Below are 25774 nucleotides of genomic sequence, written 5' to 3'. Positions count from 1 at the left end.
ATAAGGGAGCATGCACAATTTAAGGCCACGAGACCGAAAGTCCACAAGAAGTGCGTTATTTGGGACAGGACCTTAGTGGACTAATGTTGAAGTTTTATGTCTTGTAGCTGTTGGGGTGTGAATTACACCTCTAGAAGAGTTTGTGCTTTAGTGGGATCAACAGTAGATATTCACTCTTCATACTCACATCCCACTAGATATACAGTAGAGAAAACATAATCCATTTGTTAAATATTAATGCTTGGAAACTAAAGGATCTGCGTGAGGTTCATCGGTTTGCTGGTCGTGTGGAGTATAAAACATATGCAGATTACTAGCTCAGTTTATTAGTAATGAAAGGAACAGGTTTATAAAAATATAAAACATAATCTGTCCTGTGAATCGAGTTGAGACTGTTGCTCAAGAATAAGAGCACTAGCAGTAAAAAGATGAAGATTAATGATTAGATTTATTTCTGCTGGAGACATAAAAGATGAAGTAAAGATAAGAGACATCTTTTACAGGACTTAGCAATAATTAACAGCTATAAATTAACTTTTAATATAATAGTATGTAATAGTTGGCAAAATATGAAAAGTCCAAGCATGTTATGAAATGCTTTCCTTCTTCTTATGCTATGAAAAGTGTCAAAAAGAGTTTCTTTAACATCCGCTTGAGTACGAGAAAATGAGATAAGATCATTAAATGATCTACTACAACTTCAGACACAACTTTACAAACCGCTTAAAGTCAGACATCTCTACAAGCACGCATATTCACATTTATATGCATTTTATCTTTTATTTGAAATGTTAGTTGAGGAAAAAAAGTTTAACGTTTTTAAACATGTGATATTAAGTATCTCAAAGGTACATATTAATACATCTGAAGTATGTAAATAGTTCATATTAGGACACAGTTTTTCTGACAGTGTAGTTAAAGACAAGCTGGAGAGGCCAGAATGTAACCACAAAGTTGTCTTCTCACAGACGCTTTACATGTAATTTACTGCTTACAACAACGCCCTGATTAGGAGCTTCTTACTTAGTGCCAAATTATTCATAGACGGATTGGGCAATAGGGGGCACGAAGAGCTCCAGACTGCGACCAATCTTTTTGGGTATCTTATGACTAGAATTAGTCGAGGGGGTTTTATGATTCTGTGGTTCATCAATTGTGCATTATGGCATGTGCAAAGTCCATTCATTATTAAAGTATTTGTTAGTAATACACTTATTTTGGGGAAAATGTGAATAATTGCATTACAGGCTGATTTAAGCCGCGGTCACACTTTGGTCAGACGTTGCTGTGTGGAGCAGCTCATCAGTTTGATCTTTTGCTTCATTTATTTGTATTTTTCAGTAGAGAGAAAGGTCACACAGTGATGTACCAGTTTTGTACTGATCACAATGCTCCACATGATATGAATTCACAGAACTTTGACTTGAACTTTGCTATGCAGCGACTTGTGAAATATCGTCACACAAGTTTGCGTTTTCGGTCTGACGCATTCGCTTGAGTATGAATGGAAGTCAATGGAATGAAAAGTGTAGTGTGACCGGCCCTTTAAACAGCGCAGCATCTTCTTCTCTTCTTACTAAATCACAAATTTAAACTGATCATTACTGCCATCTATTGTTCTGTCACTCGTCTTTGTGGAGATCGTCTGGGAAAAGTCGACACATCTATTCTGTTATAATGCCGTGATGGAGCAAGACATGACGACAGAATCTGAAGATGTAGAAATTAATTGCCCACGGCCGTATTTGTCCAAGTTCATGTCTCTTAAAGAAACAAACAATAAAGTTTACACGTTCGTATGTAATCTAAGCAAACTTTAAATAAATAAATCTCACTGAAATAAAATTGAAGAAAATAAATAAATTTAAATAAAATACCTAAAAAATGTCACTTCAGAGTGTAAGGATAATAAGGTCAGCTGCTCTGCACAGGTTGAGTTTCAGTGAGGTTGAATTTATTAACATGTAAAGAAAACAGACTGACATTACATCCAGTGATGCTATTGATCATAAGAGCCTTTTCCATTTTTGTTTTATTTATCTTTTGTTAAACAATAATTAAATAACATTTTGAAATGTCATGAACTGATGTTTATGTTGTGAATTTTACACTTTTTTTTGAGGTTCCCTTTCGAGGAACTCGCTGCGTCGCCATAGCAACGCTTTGGGGAACGCCTCGGCGTGACTGATCTGAAGCACGTGTAACACATAATCAATAATTTGATGGTTGGATGTGGGCTGGATGCCGTGCGGACCAAGGGTATAAGAAGGCATCCCACACAAACACACTCGCTTTTAGTGCCTCAGCAAGTGACTGCGTGTACGTTTGCATAAATCTGAAGTATGTTTTATGAAGTTCAAGTATGTGTATCTGCCTGTCGGTGCGATATCACAGACAAGGATACACATGTATATGTGTCTAGAGCGCAGCACGCACAGTTGGCTTTTGAGAAACCTGGCTGTGTGCACTGTGAGCATTCCCGTGCACGTGTTCCGCTCCAGCTTCGCGCTTAGAGAAGGATATATCGGGCTCGCGCCCTTACGGATCCGGTCCCGCTTCTGTCGCGGCAAAGCGGTGACTGCACTCCTGCGTGCAGGCGGCGGTATCCCCGCCTACACCCATGACATCTGGCTTTCGCTCTCTAGGAAGCTTGGGCTCGCGGCTGCGATCCCGCTTCTCAGCAGCGGTTGCACTCGTGGGAGTCGCCATATGATTTCGTGCAGGCGGCGGTATCTCTGCTTGCACGTAACGTCCGCTCTCTCTCTCTCTCTTTCGCCGGATCGGGAAGGCGCCTTGCGTGAGAGCCATATGTTTCAGCTATTTATCTCTGGAGAGATGAACCATCTTCATAATCCGCCTACTGTTTAAGGCTAAACGTGCAGTCTCCACGTGAAGCCTCCTCTCTTCTTACAGTATGGAGGTATTATATGTATGTACATACACATAATAATGAAAATAATAATATTTTTACACTTTCTACACCTGTATGTGTAGGCTATGTATGTATATCTGCTTGTCACAGCCTGTGTGAGCTGTGTCAACCAGTGATTTTGTGTTTATCCTGAGTGTTGCTTGTACAGCTGTACACAGCATTTATTCTCCTGATCGTCCGCTGGTGCGCCGTCAAGATATGATCTTTTGTGTTACGATTCGAGTCCTTCATCCGCTGAGGTTCGTGACACTCACTATTTCTTATTGAAGCGAAGCAGCTCACACCCCATTTATGGTGCCTGCTTGCCTTCAGTGCCCTCGCAGGGCACACTCACTGCTGTGCGTAGTACCACAGGCAGCTGCAATAAATCTTCACCTGCACTGGTGGAACTGCATACAGCCGGCTCCAGTGGGGAGCATGTATACATTCTTGTGCAGGAGGCTGTAGAACCTCCACATGAGAGAAATGATGACCTACAGCCATTGCTTTATTGTTTCAAAAGGAGGGATTTGTAATTGTTCAATGATGCAGCTCAGTCCTATCCTGTGACTGAGACAGACTGTGATTTAATCAGATCCGAGGACTGATTCCTTACATTAGAGCTTATGTCTTCATTCAACACGGTAGGGTTTTCCCCGAGGGGAAACCCGTCTCGCATGATCAAAGTCACGCACTGTTTTTGCGTGCTGTAGTAACAGGAAGAAAGCATGGCTTCTGTCCCAAGGTCCTGTGTTGGGTGCGCGTTGTCGATGTGTGACGCTGACAACATAAGCGTCCCTCACAGGTTGTTGCGATTATGGAAAGCCAAAAGGATCAAAATCGCTGAAACTCATCATCGGCTATGGCACTGAAATTGCCTTGGAAATGATGGTGGTATGGGTTGGACTCCCATTTCCTTCTAGACCTGAGGGGCCATCATGTGTTTGTCTAGACAGACATCACATCGGTGGTTTCTTAAATAAATCTCTAAGGAGGTCTGCAATCAAAGTCATGCATCGTTGTCTGCGTGCTCTGGTGGTGTGGAGGAAACCTTGGTTTCTATCCTAAGGACTGTTTTGGGTGTGCGCTGCTGGCGTGTTACGCTGAGAACAGACACATCTCCCCTTACAGGTTAGAGTACAGTTATGGAAGGCCGATAGGGCCAAAATCACAACATTATTGATTTTGGGATAATAGCATTTGTGGTCTCTGGACAAACTGTACTCGTTGACGACAGTTTAGACCCAGGCCACTTGCATATGGCAGATGCCCTGTAAGGCAAAGCCCATTCACGGGGAGTTGAGATTCCAGCCAGATGTAGTGAACCACATCTGGAGAGTATTTGGACATGCAGAGGTGGATCTGTTTGAGTCTCAGGACACCACACACTGCCTGATATGGCTTTTTCTTCTTTCCCCCAATCACTCTTTCACAGAAGTTCTGGAGGAAGTTTGCCAGAGATCTGGTAGCTGTCAGCTTGGCCTCTGAGGGGGCCAGGCTCGCATGCTCAGGTCTCCCAACTGAGGTTGTGGAGACCATACTTTACTCCATACAGTCCCAGTCAACTGCCCTGTTGTTGTGGTGCTGAGGTTTCTGCAGGAGAAAATCTCTGCTGGCTTAGCTCCTTCCACTCTAAGGTTTAGGTGGCAGCAGTCTCTGCCTACCATACTCCTTTGGAAGGATGTCAGGCTCCCAACTGAGGTTGTGGAGCCCATATGGTTACTCCAGAGTTCTCTCAGGGAGCTTAGGCCCTAAGTGGAGAAACTTCACCTCATGGTGTTCAGCTCACCTGACAGACCCAATCACTTGCCCTGTTTATGTGGTGCTGAGGTTTCTGCAGGAGCATATCTCTGCTGGGTTAACTCCTTCCACCCTAAGGTTTAGGTGGCAGCAGTCTCTGCCTACCATACTCCTTTGGAAGAATGTCATGCTACTAACTGAGGTTGTGGAGACCATATCATTACTCCACCTTTAAGGTATAGGTGGCAGCAGTTCTGCCTTCCGTATTCCTTCTGGAAGGACCTCATATTTCGTCTGGACAACCCTCGAGAGAGCTTTATGCGCTTAAGTGGAGAATTTTTCACCTATTGGTGTTTAACTCCCCTTACAAACCCAGTCAACTGCTGTGTTTATTTGGTACTGAGGTTTCTGCAGCAGCAATTCCCTGCTGGCTTAACTCCTTCTACCCTTAAGGTCTAGGTGGCAGCAGTCTCTGCCTACCATGCTCCTTTGGAGGGACCTCATGCTCCCAAATGAGGTTGTGGGAACCAGATGATTACTTCAGAGCTCCCTCAACGAGGAAGCTTATGGCCTAAAGTAGAGAAACTTCACCTTTCGGTGTTCAGCTCACCTGACAGACCCAGTCAACTGCCCCTTGACGTGGTACTGAGGTTTCTGCAGGAGCATATCTCTGCTGGGTTAACTCCTTCCACCCTAAGGTTTAGGTGGCAGCAGTCTCTGCCTACCATACTCCTTTGGAAGAATGTCATGCTACTAACTGAGGTTGTGGAGACCATATCATTACTCCACCTTTAAGGTATAGGTGGCAGCAGTTTCTGCCTACCATACATTTCTGGACTCTCTGAGGGCAGTCTACATACCAGGCCACCTGAATGTGGCAGATGCCCCTTCGAGACAACAGACATCTCCGGTGAGAGTGGAAACTTCATCTAGATGTGGTGAACCACATCTGGAAAACGTTAGGACGCACAGAGGTAGATCTGTTTGCATCCCAGGACCACACTTTGCCCACTGTGGTTTTCCATGGTACAGGCATGGCCGAGGCTACGTCTGTATGCTTTCCCCCGTGGTTGTGTTTATCCCTCCAGGGGGCAACTTTATTCCCTTAAGTGGGAAATGTTCACCTCTTGGTGTTCAGCTCATCTGACAGACCCAGTTTACTGCCCTGTCGCTGTAGTTCTGAGGTTTCTGCAGGAGCGTTTCTCTGATGAGTTTACTCCTTCCACCATTAAGGTTTAACGGCAGCAGTTTCTGCCTACCATAATCCTGTGGAAGGCTCATCAGTGGGTAGACTCGCTTTCTTTGTGGCACTCGCAGGTTGTGACCTGTTAGCGGCACTAGGGTGCCTACTTGGGACCTAACGTTTGTGCTGGAAGGGCTCTCGTTAGCTCCATTCGAGCCACTTGAGACTTCGCCAGATAGGTTTCTGGCCTTAAGACTGTTCCTTCTGCTATTACCTCTCTTAAGCGAGTGGGGGACCTTCAGGCCCTGTCAGTATCTCCGACATGTCTGGAGTTTGCACCTGGGATGGCTAAGGCTTTTTTACACCTGAAGCCAGGTTATATTCCCAAGGTGCTGAACAATGTGCAGAGGCCCATTGTTCTACAGGCCCTTTGTCCTCCCCCCTTCAGGAGCACGGACCAAGAAAAGCTGTATTTGGTGTGTCCCGTGCGAGCACTGGACACATAAGTTCACAGGACTGCTCAGTGGAGGAAGTCCGAGCAGCTATTTGTTTGCTTTGGTTCACCCAGAAAAGGTTTTACCGGCGACCAAGCAGACTTTGAGCAGATGGATAGTAGATGCTATCTCACTGGCTTATGAACATCAGGGCTTACCCTCACCTGTTGCTGTGAGGGCCCACTCTAACCGGGGTATGGCTGCCTCTAAGGCCTTAGAGTCAGGCGCCTCTCTTGACGTGTGTGATGCGGCCGGTTGGTCTTCGCCGCTCACCTACGTCAGATTTTATGGTCTAGACCTAGACCCCTCTAGGGTCCCAGGTTCTTTGCCTTGACTGTGTTCAGTTATACACGCTACAGGCATTTGGTAGTATGGAAGCGTGGGCATCTCGTTCCCCAAAGCGTTGCTATGGCGACGCAGCTCGAGTTCCTCGAAAGGGAACGTCTCGGGTTACGTAGGTAACCCTGGTTCCCTGAGAAGGGAACGAGACGCTGCGTCTCCATGCCATACTCCCTGCATCCCTGTAGGCACTTGCTTCGGCACTGGTAGCGAGTGTGTTTGTGTGGGATGCCTTCTTATACCCTTGGTCCGCACGGCATCCAGCCTATATCCAATCATCAAATTATTGATTATGTGTTACACGTGCTTCAGATCAGTCACGCCGAGGCGTTCCCCAAAGCGTTGCTATGGCGACGCAGCGTCTCGTTCCCTTCTCAGGGAACCAGGGTTACCTACGTAACCCGAGACGTTGTCTCTGATATGATGTGTTTTGCTTACCAGTCTAATCTAGTATTAAACTGAAGCTGGTATAAACTGGTTTTCTGGACAGAGATGTCTATCACACACTCTCATCCTGTTTAAGTGGGTGGTTTGTGGCAAAGCCGATCAAGTTTTTATGCTGATTCAAGAACACGACACTCATTTTTAATCTGTCTTTAGAATAAAATATATATATATATTTGTGTTATGTATCTGTCGTCTGATTGGTCTGACTGCTCTTTCGCAAGGGCTTCTGGGTTGTTAAAGTGCGCAAAGCCTGCTGCAGACAGCATCAAGTGGGCAAAGGGGGCGCTGATGAGCACACTTCGAAGCGTAAAAATTAAAGATGTGACACCCTACGGACTCGTAGACTAAGCGAGCACGCACAATTTTCTAAATATGTTACTATCAGCTCCATTTAACACTTTTTACAGGTTTTACAATTTCAAAGAAACAATTACATTCAGTTTCCCCAAAAGTTCAATGTAAATATAAAAATGTGCAGATTATTTCTGTCTCATTTATTAGTAATGAAAGGAACAGGTTTATAAAAATATAAAACATAATCTGTCCTGTGAATGGAGTTGAGACTGTTGCTCAAGAATAAGAGCGCTAGCAGTAAAAAGATGAAGATTAATGATTAGATTTTTTTCTGCTGGAGACATAAAAGATGAAGTAAAGATAAGAGACATCTTTTGCAGGCAGTGGCGTCTATATGCTTGTTGTATCTCACAGTAAGTTTGTTTTATTTCTGCAATATGAAAATGAGAGTTATGTGATTCCCATTACAAATCCAGACAATAACCAACTTACAACGTCCATTGCTGGTGTTTGTTAGTTCAGTTTGTTAGATCAGTCTGAATCGTAATCTAATGCTTCACCGTTTTTTCTTATTTAGTTTTTTTAGTAAGATCACAAACTGAAGTTGCAGTAGTGTATAAATTACATTGTTTTAAATACATACTATAAGGAATTTGCAAGCAAAGGATAGATCTGAGAGGGACTTGAAAATATTTTTCTGTACAAAAGGAGGCCAGTGGAAAAACTTTGGGAACTACTAGCTTAAGGTTTAACCAAGACCTTTATTTTTTTAAAGAGAATAATTCTGTATCATGTTGAAAAGGACAATGGGCACTATTTCTATTTTTTAAACCAAGATTTTTTTGTCTTATACCATGTTGTGTTAAGCAGTCCAAAATAAAATAAATCTGTTTTTATATGTCTAACTTAATTCTATATACTTAATATTACTGTCGTGCAATTGAAATGAAAACCCTTCAGGCAATGTTGGGGCATGTGGGGCTCCAGTTTCTTGGACTTTCCTTAGGCCCCCAAAATGGTAAACACGTCACTGTTTACAGAACTCTCCAACAAATACCAGCTACACGTAAAGATAAGAATAGTTTTGTAAAATTCAGGCATGTTATGAAATGCTTTCCTCCTTCTTGTGCTATGAAAAGTGTTTAAAAGTGAAGGAGAGTCTTTCTTTAACATCCGCTTGAGTACGATAATCAGATCATTAAATGATCTACCACAACTTCAGATAATGACACAACTTTACAAACCGGTTAAAGTCAGAGATCTCCACGAGCACGTATGTATACACATTTATTTGTATTGAATCTTTGAAATGTTAAAAAAACAATCATTTTAGTTGTGTTTTATTTTACTGTAATAACTGTCTGATGAATTGAGCGTCACAATGATGTTTTATTTTCTCTCAGGAATAAGAAAAGAGTTTTGGGTCTTATGTGACTTTCTACAAAACTACATCATGAAATTCAGACTCTCATCATTGATCCTGCTGTTACACATTCAAGGTATGAACACTTTTGAGTAGATGACAGTTTTGTGGTTGTTGGACATTTGGGAAAAGTATCAGTGTTGTTTACTGCATTAAGACAGTGATATTATAAGACAAGAGTCAGTACAAACCTTAATTATTCAAACAAGAAAATGTACAGCTGTCACCGGGGCAGTGCCCTTTCAAAAGTAAACTTTATTTTTACCTAAACAGTGCATATAAGTATCTCAAAGGTACATATTAATACATCTGAGGTATGTAAATACTTATAGGACGTAATATTTCTGACAGTGTAAGTAAAGACAAGCTGGAGATAACAACAGTGAAATAAAACTTGAATTGGTTAAACTATAAATGCATGAAATGGTAAATAATACAATGAACTGTTTCAAATGTGTATGAGATATTACCTGATAGTATAGAGAACAGAGTAAGAAAGAGAGACACCACTAGATACGTCTGTTTGTAATCGTATTGAAAAGCCTTCATGTAGTCGGAGCTGATGGTGTAGTGGGCAGCGCTCCAACATGTGGTGCTTTTGCACTTTTGGTGACCCGAGTTCGATTCCCGGCTCGTGGTCATTTGCTGATCTCATACCCCTCTCTCCTCCCTGTACTTTCCTGTCCTCTCCTAACCTCACTATTTAATAAAGACAAAACTGACCAAAAAAATATAACAAATAAAAGCCTTCATGTAAACACCTAAATCAATACGATTGAGGTTGATCGGATGCAAATTTGTATCGTATTGAAGGGGTTGATGTTCTTACACATGTGTACTCTGCTAGTCTAGTAAGTTATTGTCAAGTTTACTGTTAAGCATTCATGTAGTTCCTGTCATAGTTTTGTGTAGTCTTATTCTGTTTATCATCTGTCTTTGTTGGTGCCTTTAGGTGTTTTAGGCACCAATTGGGTTTTCTTTTGTACCCAATAAACCTTGTACTGTATCTGTACATGCAAAGCCTGCATCTGGGTCTCTCTCTCTCTCTCTCTCTCTCTCTCTCTCAGAGTAATACATTCCTATATTTTCTCTTCTATTAGGGATTCCTGGTTGTGATTTATATCAGCAACTCATTTGCAGCCCCGCCGCTTCCATAACGCGCATCACGCGCTGTGCGTAGGGCACCACGTGCTGAAGGGGCACCAAAAATAATAGCCTAATGAAAAAAAAAAATTAATGCTGAAATTATTTCATTAGCTTATAAAAATATTATTAGGCCCTTTTTATCCATGTAGGCTATATGTTACAGAAAAGGGGGAACGAGATAATTTAATGGCTAGTCTAGAAAGTATGCCCCCCAGCCTTTGATTGTCCGTGCCGGTTGATCGCGTGGGCGCCTGACGAAGTTTGACAGAGGCCGTTTCTCAATCCGAAGGCTGCAGCCTCCAGAGGTCGCATTTACAGGCTGCATACGTCATCAAAACTTTCTTATTTCGTAATATTAACAATTATAAAGTTAACTGTTATTCTTAGTTAATCGTAAATTGTTGTAAAACGCTTATGACTTGCTAATGTAATGTTCAGTTAACTGAAATAAAGCTTGATGACGTATGCAGCCTGCATATGCGACCTCGCGCAGGCTGCAGCTTTCGGATATAGAAACGGCCAGTCAGGTCAGAAGGCAACTTTTGGAAATGTCCCCGAAAAGACAGCAGGAGTCAGGATCGAAAAAAAAGAAGAAACTGCGGGATGATGCCCGTGCATTATACTTGCAGGTAACTCCATCATGTTTAATCATTCACTTCTAAATAAGGGAAATGCGCAAGGGCTGCAGCTGCTGCTAATCGTAATGCGCCTCGAACTTGCTGTGCTGATATTAATGTTTAGCAAACTATGTTGTTATAATTTATAACTTCAGTGCAAGCTAAATTGAGAAACATTACTGTAAAACATTACCTATGCATATGCATTTTACAAATAACTGGCGCAGCTTTTACTTTCTTTACTACGTTTCTTTAGATATTGAGCAGTAGTTTATTTTGTGGTTTATTTTGACGTGACGGTGGTTAATACTTTCTCAGTAAAAGTTAACGTTAGCAGTCAGTGCACATGTTACAATTCATCACTCTTAAATATATATACATATAAAACGTCATGATATGAAGCAAACATTACTGTGACACTTAGTTCTCTGAATCTTTGTTTTATTTAAGAATATTGAGTATTCTTGTTTACTTATTGATGTTTATTTAATGTAATTTATTTAAAGTGACATTGTACTTGTCTGGAAAAACATGTCTGATTATTTTGATAATTTAAGTTTGGTAATTTTTCTGTTTTGCTATTCTATAAAAGTTTGCACTTTCAAATGTGTAGTGTGTGTTGGGTAAAGTTGTGAAGATTTTACTTTCTGCTATTAAGTTATATGTTTGGCAATAAAAAATGAAACTGGCAAAAACAAAGTTTTTTTTCTTAGGGTCAGGGTGGGGGGCATTATAAAGGAATTATGCTTAGGGCACCAAAATGGCTAGCAGCGGCACTGCTCATTTGGAGAGTAATGTAATGACTTAGGTAACGCTGTTGGGTCAGTTTCCCAGACAGGGTTTAGATTAATCCAGGGGCCTCATTTATAAAATGCTGCGTAAAAAGCATCCTACATTTGATCTTACGATCATTTAACAAAAACTGCGTACGTGTGATGTATAAACCGAACGTACGCGCAGGAAACGTGCGTACTCCTTTCAAATCTATAAATTGCAAATGAACTTTACCTTGTGCGCACAGCCGAGCAGTTTCAGATCTCCACCTTTAAACGATGCGTAATAATGTCAGACATTTAAAAGAGTGCTTGTCAATGTTTAAACCCAATTTCAAACAACAAGAATGGCGTATATTTCCAAAAACCTGCAGCAATCAGACAAGCAAAAGTTTGTACGTCTGCTCAGACCCCGACGTGACGCTAGGCCTTAGTTATATTAAGACATTTAAGTAACTTTTACAAACATACCTTACACAAAAATACTGGTGTGCATCTTGAGATCAAACATTGGCACTGATAAGTTGATAGATAGTTAGTAACATTTTACAATAAAGTTGAATTTGTTAATATTATTAATACATCAGCTAACTTGAGATCAACTAGGTCAGATTAAAAAGAAAAACTCATAAATAAACTCAGATTTATTCAAATTAATTTGCATCATTGTTCTCTAGTGCAGGATTTTACGTAAGGGATAATGTAGAGGCAGCCGGTAGTTATTGGGAAATAAGCCCCGACAGTGTGATCAGGACCCGACGCGAAGCGGAGGGTCTTGTATCACACTGAAGGGGCTTATTTCCCAATAACTACCGGCTGCCTCTACATTATCCCGCTTATTACACGGCTACTTGCCACATAAGAAAAAAAACTGGACATGAATATGAATTTGAAACATTTTATTGGCATATTTGTTTTAAATTAACATTGTTATCCTTCCGCGAAACTTTGCACAGATGCATAAAATGATCGTAATACCTTATTAAGATCCGCTGCTTCATACTTGTCTGTCTCCATTTTTTCTCTTTTAACCAGTCTTTGAGAAGTTTTAATCCCCATTCTGTATTTTTGTGTGTGTTGGCTTCGTAGCTGTCATGCTCTATTTTGTCAAGTTCAGTCTTAGTAAGCTGTCTGTGTCTTGTCGTGGTTGTCCAGTGTTTGTCACAAGATGGCGCCAAACAGACAGTAATCTTTATTGATCTTTATTGGCGCGGACCGATTTTACTCGTGCAAGTAGTCCGGCTATGCGTTATTAATTTGGAGCAGTTATTATTTGAAAAGAACGAACCTGCAAATGTCTCAACTGACCAATCAGAATCAAGCATTCCAGAGAGCCGTGTAATAAATTACATTAACATTTACATTATACTGTGTTACGAATGTCAATAATATTATATTTATTTTCAGGGTTCCTAACATTGGATAACTTTAATGTAACCTGTGATGAACTGAATATTTGTACTGTGAGGGGGAGATTGATGACAGTGAGGTGCGATTACTCAAACATCAACATCAAAACTGGGTTCTGGTTCAGTCAGAAACAGAGAACAAACTGGAGAAACAAAGATGAACCTGAAGATTTGACTTTAGATTCAGATTACTCAGGACGAGTGGCTCAGAGGATCACTAACAACCAATCAGATTTCACAATAATAGATCTGATAGAGAGAGACAGTGGAGAATATCAGCTCATGATCATTATGAAGGATGGAGTTAAACATCTCAGCTCAGTCACAGTCAATCTAACAGTCACAGGTACATTTACATTCTCATCAGTCCAGTTAAACTCTTTTCATTTCTCATCTAATGTAAGGTTTTCATTATTTAGTTTTACAGGCGAAGATGAATCCTGAATCTACAGGACAGCGAGTAAAACTGAGCTGTGATTCTTCCTGCCCTTTAACATCTGAAAATGGTTACTTTTGGTACAAGAATGGACAACGTTTAACATTTGACCAAAGCATATTTGTGTCATCCAGTGAAAACACTGACAGTTATTCCTGCTCTGAGTCTGATTCAGATCCCTCTTCATCTGTGTGTGAGTCTGACATTTATAAAATATTTAAATTAAAATGGAAGAACAAACTTAGCAGTTTTCTTGTTGATTCATATACAGTATAAGTGTGTTTGTAATTGATTGTGAATGTTACAGCAGTATTTTGTGACTCTTTCAGGTCTTTCTAACAGTAGCTGTTGGGCTGTGACTTACACCCCTACAGAAGTTTGTGCTTTAGTGGGATCAACAGTAGATATTCACTCTTCATACTCACATCCCACTGGATATACAGTAGAGGAAACATACTGGAATTACATTAATAGTGGGGAATCCAGAGATCTGCGTGAGGTTCATCAGTTTTCTGGTCGTGTGGAGTTTGAGGGAAACACACTGAGAATCAAAGACGTCAACATGAATGACACTGGATATTATAAGTTCAGGTTCATCACTAACACATCAGATGAAGTTTTTGGTTCTTCTGGAGTCGATCTTATTGTTACAGGTAACTGCTCATAATAAACTCTCTGTAAAGCTGATCAGATTTGTGAATATATTTATGCTACAGATTTAGGGTCCTTAACAATTTTTTTATCTTTTGTTAAACGATGAGTAGATTACATTTTAAATATTAAAATGCCAATGCTATGAATCATTTGAGTTAATCATCTAAAATTTCATCTTGTCTGAACACTGTATGATGTTTATGTTGTGAATTTTACACTTTTTTAAGGTTGTCCATGTTGAAAATAATATGATGTGTTTTGTACTGCATATATGATGCTGCTGTATCTGAATGGCTTCATTAGTTGGACTATGCAGTTTACTAGCTTGCAAGCATGGTTGATCGGATGCTGGTAAATAGTGTAAATATGTTGGTCAAGCAGCCAGACCAGCAGCAAACCAGCACTTACCAGTCTAAAGCAGTATTAAAACTGAAGCTAGTATAAACTGGTTTTATGAGTTGATACACGTTCTCTCTAAGTGTGCGATTTATGACAAACTTGCAAAGTTGATCAAGACTTTATGTTGATGTTGAGGACACTCATCACAGAAGTCTTCAGATTTAAAACAAATACGCTAATCAACATTTGACGTTGATCAAAAAAGTTAAAGTTGTTTTTAGACAAAAAGGTTTTGATCCACTTCAAATGTTTGACTGTATATTTATGTTGCACTCGTGTGTTTGACAGATGCTTTTATTTGAAGCAATTTAAGTTGTGTTTACATTATATATTTTATCTGTATGTGTGTGTTTGACTGCAGTATCTTGCCATTGTTCACATCATACTGAATTGAGATGAATCAAACATTTCAGACCTAACTTTAAAAAGTAGTTTATGTGAACTCTGTTATATGAAATCTCAGGTACACGAGTGAGAAGCAGTCCAGACCCTGTGATAGATGGAGAAAAAGTGATATTAAGCTGTTTAACCACAAGATGCACTCTGGATAACAAACATACTTACATCTGGTATAAGAATGGACAACAGGTAACAGATGGATTGACATTATTAAACAAGCTGTACCTGGACTCAATCAACAGTGAGGAGCTACAAGAGTATTCCTGTACTGTAAGAGGTAACACAACATCTCATCATATATCTGATGAAATTATATAAGAGATAGTTTCAGTCCTTGATGCTGATTGGTTTATTTACAGCTATGACATCATCACTGAGCTACTTTCAATGTGCAGCACTCATAGCTGATCATTAATATTATAGCAGTTATAGTTTATATGTCAAACACTTCAGTATATCTCATAATGAAAGAAACATTTGTGTCATTATTATTTTTATTTTATAGAAATTTGTTTTATTAAAAGATTTTATTAATTTGTCTCTGTGTCAGTTTGTAAGTCACGGGTTAAAGGTCATTGCTCTTCATTTGTGATGATATTCATAATGTAGCACAGTCTCTCATACCTGCATTCAGCTGATCTATCTGATAGATTTACTGTATTGATTTTAACATTATGGGCCCTATCTTGCACCCAGCGCAATTGACTTTGTCAGTGACGCATGTATCATTTCGTATTTTGCACTGGTGCACAGCGGGTTTTTCCCTCCACAGACGCACGTTGGCAAACTAGGGAATGAACTTGCGCTCCCTGGGCGGTTCAGCGCAAAAAAGGAGGCGTGCTCCGGCGCAAACCATCTCTTATGCTATTTTGCAGTTTCAAAAAACAATTGCGCTACTAACCAAAAAAAACTAGTCTAAAGTCAGTGGCGCGTTGCGCGTGGTTCATTATGTTATTTTAAGGGCGCATGCTTGACCATAATGTATAGCGTGCACAACGCGCATTTCTTGTCTAATCTACACAGATGCAACAGTTATTTTTGCAAATCATAAATTGTTACAATAAAAAATATTAATACATGAGATAAGGGAAATCATTGTGGTAAGCATTGTGGTGATAGTTTTTATTTATTTTGTGTGGCAGCATTAAACAATTATCATGCAAATAACGATTAAAATATTTTCATAAGTTTGTTGTGTGGCTGTATTACGTTTATTTTATCTAAATAATAATTAAAATGTTTTCATAAGAAACCTTCATGTATGTGAACTTGATTTGTAAGTGTACTTTGGGGTTGAACCTTGCTTGCGTTTCTTGTGTCCGATTTCAAAGCCCCCAAACCCTTTCAGCGGTGAGGGTGGACGCAGCGATGTCCTCCTGTGTGCCCGGCGTGCCCGATTAATGCTGGCAAGCTTGGGATCCCCCCGTCTCCTGATATCATTGTAGTGCTTGGCGCAGCTGATGAGACAATTGCGGCTATTTCCTCTCACGCCTGTTTAACCGACGCTGATTTGGGCGGGTTTCTCCCATCCCCATACAAAACAACTTCTCTGTCATTGACTGCTCTTACAAGAACGTCGGTCTCCTCGGCTGTGAACCGCTCCTGGCGTGCGCCTGTCAAATCCGTCATAATAATAGCAACCCGCCATGGAACTTGCGCCCTTGCGTTTAAAGGGAATGTTGGATAGCGTTCTGATTGGTTTATTTGACGTTACGCCCAAACCACACCTATGAATAATGAACCTACTTCAGACCAACCCCTTATTGATTTGCGCCCAGCGCAAGACTTATTTCTCCCGCCGGGAAAATAGCAACAGCGCCCAAGATCCGCCCACAAAGTCACTTGCGCTTTGCGCTTCGGACTTGCGTTTCAGATCGTTAAAATAGGGCCCTATGAGTCTTTGTCATTTAAGATAAAGAGTAAAGTTATGTTCTGATTTTTTGGGGGTTTGTCTTTCTTCAGATTCAATGAACAAAACCAATGAAACAACTGACAAAAACAATGAAGAAATGTACAAAGCCACTGAAGCAGTGGTGGACAGTTCAGTGTTTGTCTCTCTGTTGGTGTTTCTGTCTCAGTTTCTCATTATAGGAGCTGTATGGATCTGGTAAGTAAAGATATCAAGTAAAACTCAAAACTGCATAACATACAGTGAATATTCTGATATGAATTCAGATTGTAAGAGTGTGAATTTTGACCCTACAGGTTTTTCATCAGAATGAATAAATTGAACTCATCTAAAAACAAAACTGATGACAAACAAATAGAGGTGAGAAAATCTGTATATCTGTATGTTAAATAAACTAATGGTCAGATTTTATAACATTATCTCTTTCTGTGTGTTTGTCATTGTTAGATGTTGCAGGTCTGTGAGTAGATCAGCCGTCTGTCCATCAGAACTACTGGAGTGATGTCACAACTCTCTTTATGACATCATCACCTAGCAACAGTCAAAACTTCAGATATGTACTCTGGTGACACCAAAGATTTATTTGACATCTTAACAAAGTGTTGTGAAACATCCCTTTTAATGACAAGCTCAGTGTAAATAATATAATGCTCAAATACATGTTTTTTTTTGTTATGTTAGGATTTTTTACAGGGCTGTGCCTTAAACTTGCAGTTATGAAAGCATTTGTTCAGTTTACATTTTACATTTAAACATTTTAAGCTTATAAAGATGTTTATCTGTGTGTGTGTTATTGTTATTTTCAGGCTGGGTTTTATATAAATAATTTACATGATATTTCAGTATTTAAAAATAATACTTAAAGTCCTTTATATTAATGAACCTTAATTTTGTTCTGAATTTGTTTTATTTTTATTTTGTCTATGTAATAATGTGTCCTTTTCATCCAAGTCTCCCTCAAAAGGAAAAGGGGAGTTCTTAGTTAAATAAAGATTTATTAAAATAAAAATACACATAAAATTCTAATTGATCAGTAACTGTTTTAAAGGGACAGTTCACCCAAAGATGAAACTCTGTCATTTCCTCAGTTGACACTGACAGTATTCAATGACTTTCATATTTGTTGTTTCTACTATGTGAAATATCTTAATTTTGTGTTCAACAGAATAAATGCAGGAAATTCATGTGAGTAGTTTAGTGATTGTCTTCAATTCTCTATCATAACATATACAAGTAAAACATAGTAAAAAAGATGGACGTCCGTCACCCATAGGAGCATTTTTGAAGCCAATAGTATGCAGTGCCTGCCGTCACTTGCAGCGAAAATGGGTAAAGAGGCGGGACGTGGTTGAAGTTAAGCTGGCTGGTTGCTGAAACCACGCCCACCTAACTCAACTCTTGTGACGGCAATGACTGTTCACCCGTCACTCAAGTGACCACGCCCTTAATTATGCAGCACTTTAAGGTTTAATATCATTTAAACAGATGAGTTACAAAAAACTCACCCCCTCACAGTTGTCAGGGCAAAAACTATTTTTTAAAACATTTTTTTAAAAACATTTTTTCTGCTCTAAAGATGGGCATTTTAACATTGTGGTTTATGGGAATTGCGTCCGGTTGATGAATTGCAGTTTAAATCACTTCTGTATTGGCTTCATCAGAGAGATGAGAAGGTTACCCCTTTTTTCTTACTATGGAAGTCAATCAATCAGTTGTGTGCTTAACATAATTTATCAAAATATTTTCTTTTGTGTTAATCAGAAAAAAATAATTTATACAGATTTAGAACAACATACGGATGAGAAAATAATGACAAAATTGTAATTTTATTGTGAACTATCCCTTTAATATCTTATCCATTGCAAGAAAAAAATCCAGGTTAGTTCATTTTAGGACATATTTTTTACTTCTTAATACAACACAATTTAATTCATAACACATTTAAAAACGGAAAATGCATATGCAGTGAACAGTACATTAAATCATTAATTTATTAAAAGGGAAAATTGGTCTCGTACACACTGCAAACTTTCGGGAGTGACAACCGCATTAAAATGCGGGAGTGAATCCCCTAAATGTTCGTTTCATGTCTGTACGAAACAAGACTCACTCCCGAAAATGTGATGATTGACACAGAAATAACCATAGCAACGTTCTGCCGTCTCGCGTGCTTATCACTGACAGCTTTGACCAAAATAATAACAGCATTGTGTTTTGCAATAAACCTCCGCCTTGGCGTTGTGTATTTTTACGCTTTTGTGAGGCTGCTTCACAGCGCGGAGCGTGCGGTCTTGCAGTGTTGAGAGGTCCTCGTCTTTTTTGTACGTAAATACCATTTTGCCGCTTAACCGTTTATGGATTTTGGCTCATGAAGCGATCAAGTTTTTGGTGTTAATAAAGTGTGAGGGTGCCGGTCCAAATAGTTTGATCTTTGAGGTAAAGCATTTAGATTTATTTCGGTTTATTATTGATTTTTTCTTGTTTGCTGTTTTTTTTTTGTGCAAGATCTGGCAACACTAGTCAGCAAACGCTTGTGCCTCATTTTCTGAACCGCGCATACAGAAGACTTTTTCCTCTTCTTAGCATTTATTTTTTTCAGAAGAGAGACCTGTCCTTTTTATGATGAACGTTTAAACACTTGATTAGTTGTTCAGTTCGGTAATGTACACACTGTGCAGAGTTGTCAATACCTGCATTTTGCAGGAGTTAATTCGGTTGTAGAATGCGGTTGTGAGTCCGGTACTGAACTGTGTGTGTACAGAACAGGATTAAGCATTAAAAGGTGAAGTGACAACCGAATTAATATGCAGTGTGTACGGGACCATTAAAGGCAGAGTGCACAATGTTTGAAAGCCAATGTTGATATTTGAAATCACCTAAAAAAACACGCCCCTACCCCAATAGAATCTGGACCTTCTTTTAAAAGACCCGCCCCACACATACACAACCCGGCAAGGATGTCAGTTAGTAGACACGCTCCTTACTGCTGATTGGCTATAAGTGTGTTTTGGTAGCCGGCCCGTCTCCTTTTCCAAAGCGTTTTTCAAACATTGTGCACTCCGCCTTTAAACCACCGAAGGCTGCACGCGCCAGGTGATGTTCTTAAAATGACCGCTTGAGGGCGCTTAGGTTGCTATTATACAAACCTCCGTGGTTCTTTATTATAAATATCAGATTTTGCAGATAATTTTTTTTAATCAAATGTCTATTCATATTGTATGGAAGGTATTTTTGGACTTTTTAAAATTAATTAATTAAATGATAAAATAAAAATAAAATCGCAAAATATGTCCCAAATTTGAAAATTAAATGATAAAATAAAAATTAAAACATTATATTAAATGATTTCATTTTTAATGTGATAAAGCATCGGCCAAATTGAAAAATAAAATTAAATTGATGATTTGAGATTTCATTTTCCATATAATCTTGAGGCACGACTGACACAAAATAAAAAGTAAAGTAGCACTGGGTGTGAAAAAAACACTTTAGTTAAAGGGGGGGTTTAATGGTATTTCAAGCATTCTGACTTATTAACACAGTTATAGAGTTGTTTCCTCAGGAAAGTGTAAAAAATGCAGTTGGGCGTGTTTCAGAGTATTTCTGTGCCGAATGCACTTCGCCAGGGTTCGTACAAGTTTCGGCTAATTTTTTTCGATTACGGTTCTAACTGACGTTTCAGGGGTTTTCGATACGTATCACTTCTTTATATGGGCTTCCGCCGGAAAACTTCCCCCGGAAAACCCCGCCCAGCCGTCAGTCAGCGGGAGACGCTAGAGCTGCTAACAGCTTATCACGCCACTCAGCTTTGTTTAATTTCAAAAGTCAACAATGGCACAAGAAGAAGTGTGTTTTTGGATGTAAGGAGAAGACATCCAGCCTTATGGAAACAATGGATATAGTTTATTATCCGGATTAGCAGCGGAGTTTTGCGTGTGTGTTTGATGCGGTGGATTTTCAGAACCGGGTCATGACGAGTTACACGTGGTAAGTAAGACTTCTGTCTTATGTTGGAAATAGGCGCGTGTATATTATATAAATGACACGAACATGTAGTGAATCATACGTTATAAGTGTTGTATAGTGTTGCATGACTCGTACTCGCTCCTCCCATGTTATAACTCCTCCTTCTTCATTTTTTCGTACGTTATCGGAAAGATTCGTTAAAGCTAATCTTTCTTTTATAAATCTGATTAAACTAAAGACTCTTCAGAGATATAAAGGATGTCATACTACTCTATAGGTACTCCAGATTAATATCAGAAATGCAGAAACAGCGTGTGTTACGTGAGCTTTAACTGAAATAAAAATTTAAACTAATAAAATAACAACTCTGGCTGTTAGGGAGAATTAAACATTTGTAAGAGAATTGGTGACCTGTAACTTCATATTAAGACAAGTGAACTCATTTTATATGTAGTTTAGGATAGCAGGTAGAGTATTTATTTATAAGTTTCTATTATTTAATTCACATTTTAGTTTTGTAACATATTTATAGCCCTTCTTGCTTTGTGGAAGCTCAACCAGCAGAGGTCACTCTATCCCCTTCTGTTTGAAGGGTGTGCAGAACTTCACCTGCCTTCCAGCTCCTCTTTCTATGACACTATAGCTGCTAAAAACTTTCAGCATTCACCATCTACTGTTACCTCTTCTGTGTCGAAACAAAACTCTACCAAAACAAATCTATAAAGTTGTATACTTTTTATTTTCCTTTGCATTTTTCTCCTGTGTAATATACCTATTATGTTGGTAAAGTAGATGAAATATTTTTATGCAGCTTGTAGTTCTCATTAGTTATGTAAACCTGTGTGTGAAACCTAGTCTTACTCAGTCAAAAATGATCTCTAGCTCTGGGACTTTCAGATCTTTAAAGTTAAAGTTAGAAAGTTAAATAATTTAGTTTTTCTTCCTGGTACTCGCAAATCAAATCTATTACTTCAAGTGCATGAGCATTTGAATGACAGATGACACTATATGGAGAAGCTGAGATCCATTACATAAAATTACCAGGTACACAGTGATGATGCAGTTGCTGTGAAATTTACTATTTTATTCTATTACATTGACTACGGCAAAAGATAAGATATTAGATACACAAATTAGATTCACTGTTTAGAGTTACGCGAAGTGTAGCGTTTAGGACATCTGCTGTTACTCGCTGTGTAAATGCAACAAGAACATCATATTTACACATTCAATGACATTTAAACAATTGCAAAAGTTTTTATTACAGGAAATATGTAATATGACATTGAAGTAAGTGATTGCGTGAGTACCGCATGCGTGAGATAATTAGCATAAAGTTATAGTAAATGTAGCCTATATAGTTATAATGTGAACGTGGCTAAAGACTTTTCTCAGTAAGAACTGAGAAACAAAATAGAAAAATGTAGCCTATCAATTACTAGTTTTCTTTTTTCATTTTATAAATGGAAACGATAAATGAAAATACAACTGGTTGATCGTTTTCCGTTTTTGTTTTTAAAACGGATATGGAATGGATGGGAGATACCCAGGGTCACGTTCAAGCTCACACAGGTGCGCAATGTTTTGCTACGGTTTCTGGGTTGAACGACATGTTTCCTGGAAACGGTGTGCAACAGGTTTTAGAAGCGTTTTCTCTTGTTTGGTGGGTGTGTCAGAAATGTCGGCCCAATCAGCGGCAAGATGTATAAAATCACGCGGTAGTAAAGAGACAGCTCGCTCAATGGGTTCAAGTTGGAATGTTGTCTTTCATTCTGGACGGTAAGGTCAGTGACTGTAACATCGAGGGTATTTTACAGTATTAAACACACATTTATAATGATTTCATCAGGCTTCAGAAACATTTAAAAAAGAAGACAAAGAATGGCCTCTCAGCTACCGTAGTTGCTCTTGCGTCATCACAACAGAGTGTTCAACGCATCACTGTTTCTGTTAAATAAACGTTGTGCAACGTTTTGTCGGGGCAGATTTTCCCCTGACCCTGCAGGCACCATCTCGTGATCATCCACCATCTAGACTTTTGTTAAGAGTTACTAAGGTAAAATTAAAACAGCTTTTATAATGTTTAGTTTTACAATTAAGCTGAAGTTTACAATTAAAATTTTCCTAAAAGTTTATCTCACTGACCATTTACTGATAACTAGATATATATACACTTTTCTGGGGAGGTTGCAAGCTAGTTCTAGATATTTTTTTTCACAATGCTGTTTACATGCACAAAATTTGTCAATCCGACTAAATTTAATATGATTGAAATCGTTATAAATGTGTGTTTTGATTATGCCTGCACTTCATGGTATACAACCATTCCTAAAATTTTCAAACAGAAGTTGCAGACATCACAAAACAAATAAGTGAGGCTTATTTTAAAACTACACCCGCACACACACCTCAACCCAGCTCATTTTAGTAGCCTTAAGTGGCTTAAACTAGAAGAAAGAGTAACATATATATTAATGTGTATGGTACATAGAATAGTTAAAAATCAAATACCTACATATCTTTGTAACTATTTTTCTAAGTTTAATGCTGTACACAGCTATTCAACAAGGGGTAGTACCACTGATTTTGTTTTATGCAGATTTAAAAGTTGTAAGGGCAAGTGATCTTTTATGTATTCAGCAGCAGTCATATGGAATGTGTTACCAGCAGCCTTAAAGTTAACAGACAATACTAATCATTTTAAGTCAACCCTAAAGCACTGGCTGAGGAGTAGACAGTAGTCATTTTATGTATTTATTTATTCATTCTTTGTATAATATATATTATGTCAATAAAGATGCTCACTCACTCACGACGATACAGTTTACATGCACCCTAAACATTGCAATCTGATTGAAATGTTCGTTTACATGTACATTATATAGAATCTGAACCGAAAGTCTGCGCAAGCAAAGCCAGGGTTGCCAGACTCACGTTTCAAAACCATCCGACTGGACGTTCAAAACTAGCCCAAAAGCATCACAATGACTATTCAAGGACCATATACCAATAACTTATCAACGAAATCATTTAATCTTGTACCCGCAGAAAAACAACAACTAGTGGAAACAGTTTAAACAGTGTCCCAAATCTAAACTCGAAAAAAGCAGAGGACTTGGCAACGCTACGCTTGCGACAGCATCTCTCGTTGGAGTTCACGCTTTACTTTGTATACAAGTCAAAACTGAGTTGGAGTTGTTCTTAAGAAGTTTTCCGATATAGGTAATGAAAACACACTTTTCAAAAGGCACAACGCTATTTTATTGCTTTAAGTAGCCTAATGTTTTAAAAGTATAAACAAAGGCTGCAGAATTTAGTACAGCGCGTGACCCCATTAATGCTGTTGTTGCGTGTTTCTGTGACGAGATTCATAAATATAATACGTGAACTTGGAGCGCAAATGTTCTGCGCATGTGCACAACGTATCTTTGCATCCGATTGAGAAAGTCACAGTCAAACTAACATTGTGTTTTTATCAGCAATTAGAAAAGTTCTTCTTTAATGTTTTGTAGCTGGTATATGTGAGTTTCTACAAAGAGAAATCATGAACTTCAGACTCTCATCACTGATCCTGCTGTTACACATTCAAGGTATGAAACACAGTTTTGTGTTATGCTGAAATGCTTTAATTTATTATGTGTCAGATTTTAAACTAGTTTAGTCTAATTTAATTTACATTGCTGTACTCCAAAGACTGGATACTGTTTGGATCAGTCTCTAAAATGTTTAAAGTGAGTTTGTGTATTTAAAACTGAACTGAGAGATTTGTATTTGAGAACAAAATTGATGAATCTGAGTTAATATCCTTACAGGACTGTCTGAATCTCTCATCTCACTCTGTAATTTTAATGAAGTTAAATACAGATAAGCTACAAATATTATTAATGTTACTGTTTCTTCTTCAAGGGTTCCTAACATTGGATAATTTTAATGTAACCTGTGATAAATTAAATATTTGTGTTGCGAGGGGGAGTCTGATGAATGTGAGGTGCTTTTACTCAAACATCAACATCAAAACTGGGTTCTGGTTCAGTCAGAAACAGAGAACAAACTGGAGAAACAAAGATGAACCTGAAGATTTGACTTTAGATTCAGATTACTCAGGACGAGTGAAACAAGAGATCACTGAAGATTACTCAGGGTTCATGATAGTAGATCTGAGAGAGAGAGACAGTGGAGAATATCAGCTCATGATCATTATGAAGGATGGAGTTAAACATCTCAGCTCAGTCACAGTCAGTCTAACAGTCACAGGTACATTTACATTCTCATCAGTCCAGTTAAACTCTTTTCATTTCTCATCTAATGTAAGGTTTTGATTATTTAGTTTTACAGGTGAAGATGAATCCTGAATCTACAGGACAGCGAGTAAAACTGAGAATGGACAACATTTAACATATAACCAAAACATATTTGTGTCATCCAGTGAAAACACTGACAGTTATTCCTGCATTGAGTCTGTTTCAGTTCCCTCTTCATCTGTGTGTGAGTCTGACATTTACACAATATTTAAATTAATTATTTATTAAATTAGCAGTTTTCTTGTTGATTCGTATACAGTATGAGTGTGTTTGTAATTGATTGTGAATGTTACAGCAGTATTTTGTGACTCTTTCAGGTCTTTCTAACAGTAGCTGTTGGGGTGTGACTTACACCTCTAGAAGAGTTTGTGCTTTAGTGGGATCAACAGTAGATATTCACTCTTCATACTCACATCCCACTGGATATACAGTAGAGAAAACATACTGGGATTACCGTTATTATGGGGCATTCAGAGATCTGCGTGAGGTTTCTCAGTTTTCTGGTCGTGTGGAGTTTGTGGGAAACACACTGAGAATCAAAGACGTCAACACGAGTGACACTGGAGATTATCAGTTCAGGTTCATCACTAACACATCAGATGTAGTTTCTGGTTATCCTGGAGTCTATCTTACTGTTACAGGTAACTGCTCATAATAAACTCTCTGTGCAGCACTCATTATACTGAAGCATTATAGCCAGTGTTGGGAAAGTTACTTCCAAAGTGTAATACATTATATATTACAAATTACTGTCATTTGAAAGTAATTAGTTACATTACAATATTACTGTCTCTGAACTGTAATGAGTTACACTACTTTTGCGTTACTTTTGAGTTACTTTCATCAAAAGAACAGAAGTATGACTATGCATTATAAAATGTTAAAATGTAGTTTATTGATGCTTATAAATCTAGAAGTTATGTGTTGGCCCTCG

At 38.7% G+C, this 25774-nt stretch overlaps 1 protein-coding gene across 2 annotated transcripts in view; it reads left to right on the top strand.

Annotated features, from left to right (window-relative positions):
* The window catches only part of LOC129453658 (uncharacterized), a 203946-nt gene that overhangs the window by 167616 nt on the left and 10556 nt on the right, over positions 1–25774 (top strand). Inside the window, exons 1-3 of one of the 2 annotated variants that reach the window (XM_073861520.1) lie at positions 12795–13122; positions 13196–13405; positions 25158–25481. The exons of the other annotated variant lie outside the window; for it this stretch is intronic. Coding sequence (XP_073717621.1) covers positions 12846–13122; positions 13196–13405; positions 25158–25481 — 811 coding nt within the window. The 5' untranslated portion in view covers positions 12795–12845. Of the gene's footprint in view, positions 1–12794; positions 13123–13195; positions 13406–25157; positions 25482–25774 lie in introns of those variants that run through there. 2 annotated transcript variants of the gene reach the window in all.

The sequence above is a fragment of the Misgurnus anguillicaudatus genome, chromosome 23 (genome assembly GCF_027580225.2).
Source record: "Misgurnus anguillicaudatus chromosome 23, ASM2758022v2, whole genome shotgun sequence".
NCBI classification, from domain to species: domain Eukaryota; kingdom Metazoa; phylum Chordata; class Actinopteri; order Cypriniformes; family Cobitidae; genus Misgurnus; species Misgurnus anguillicaudatus.
Note: the sequence above shows the minus strand (reverse complement) of the source record. Positions and strands in the feature narration are given on the sequence as shown.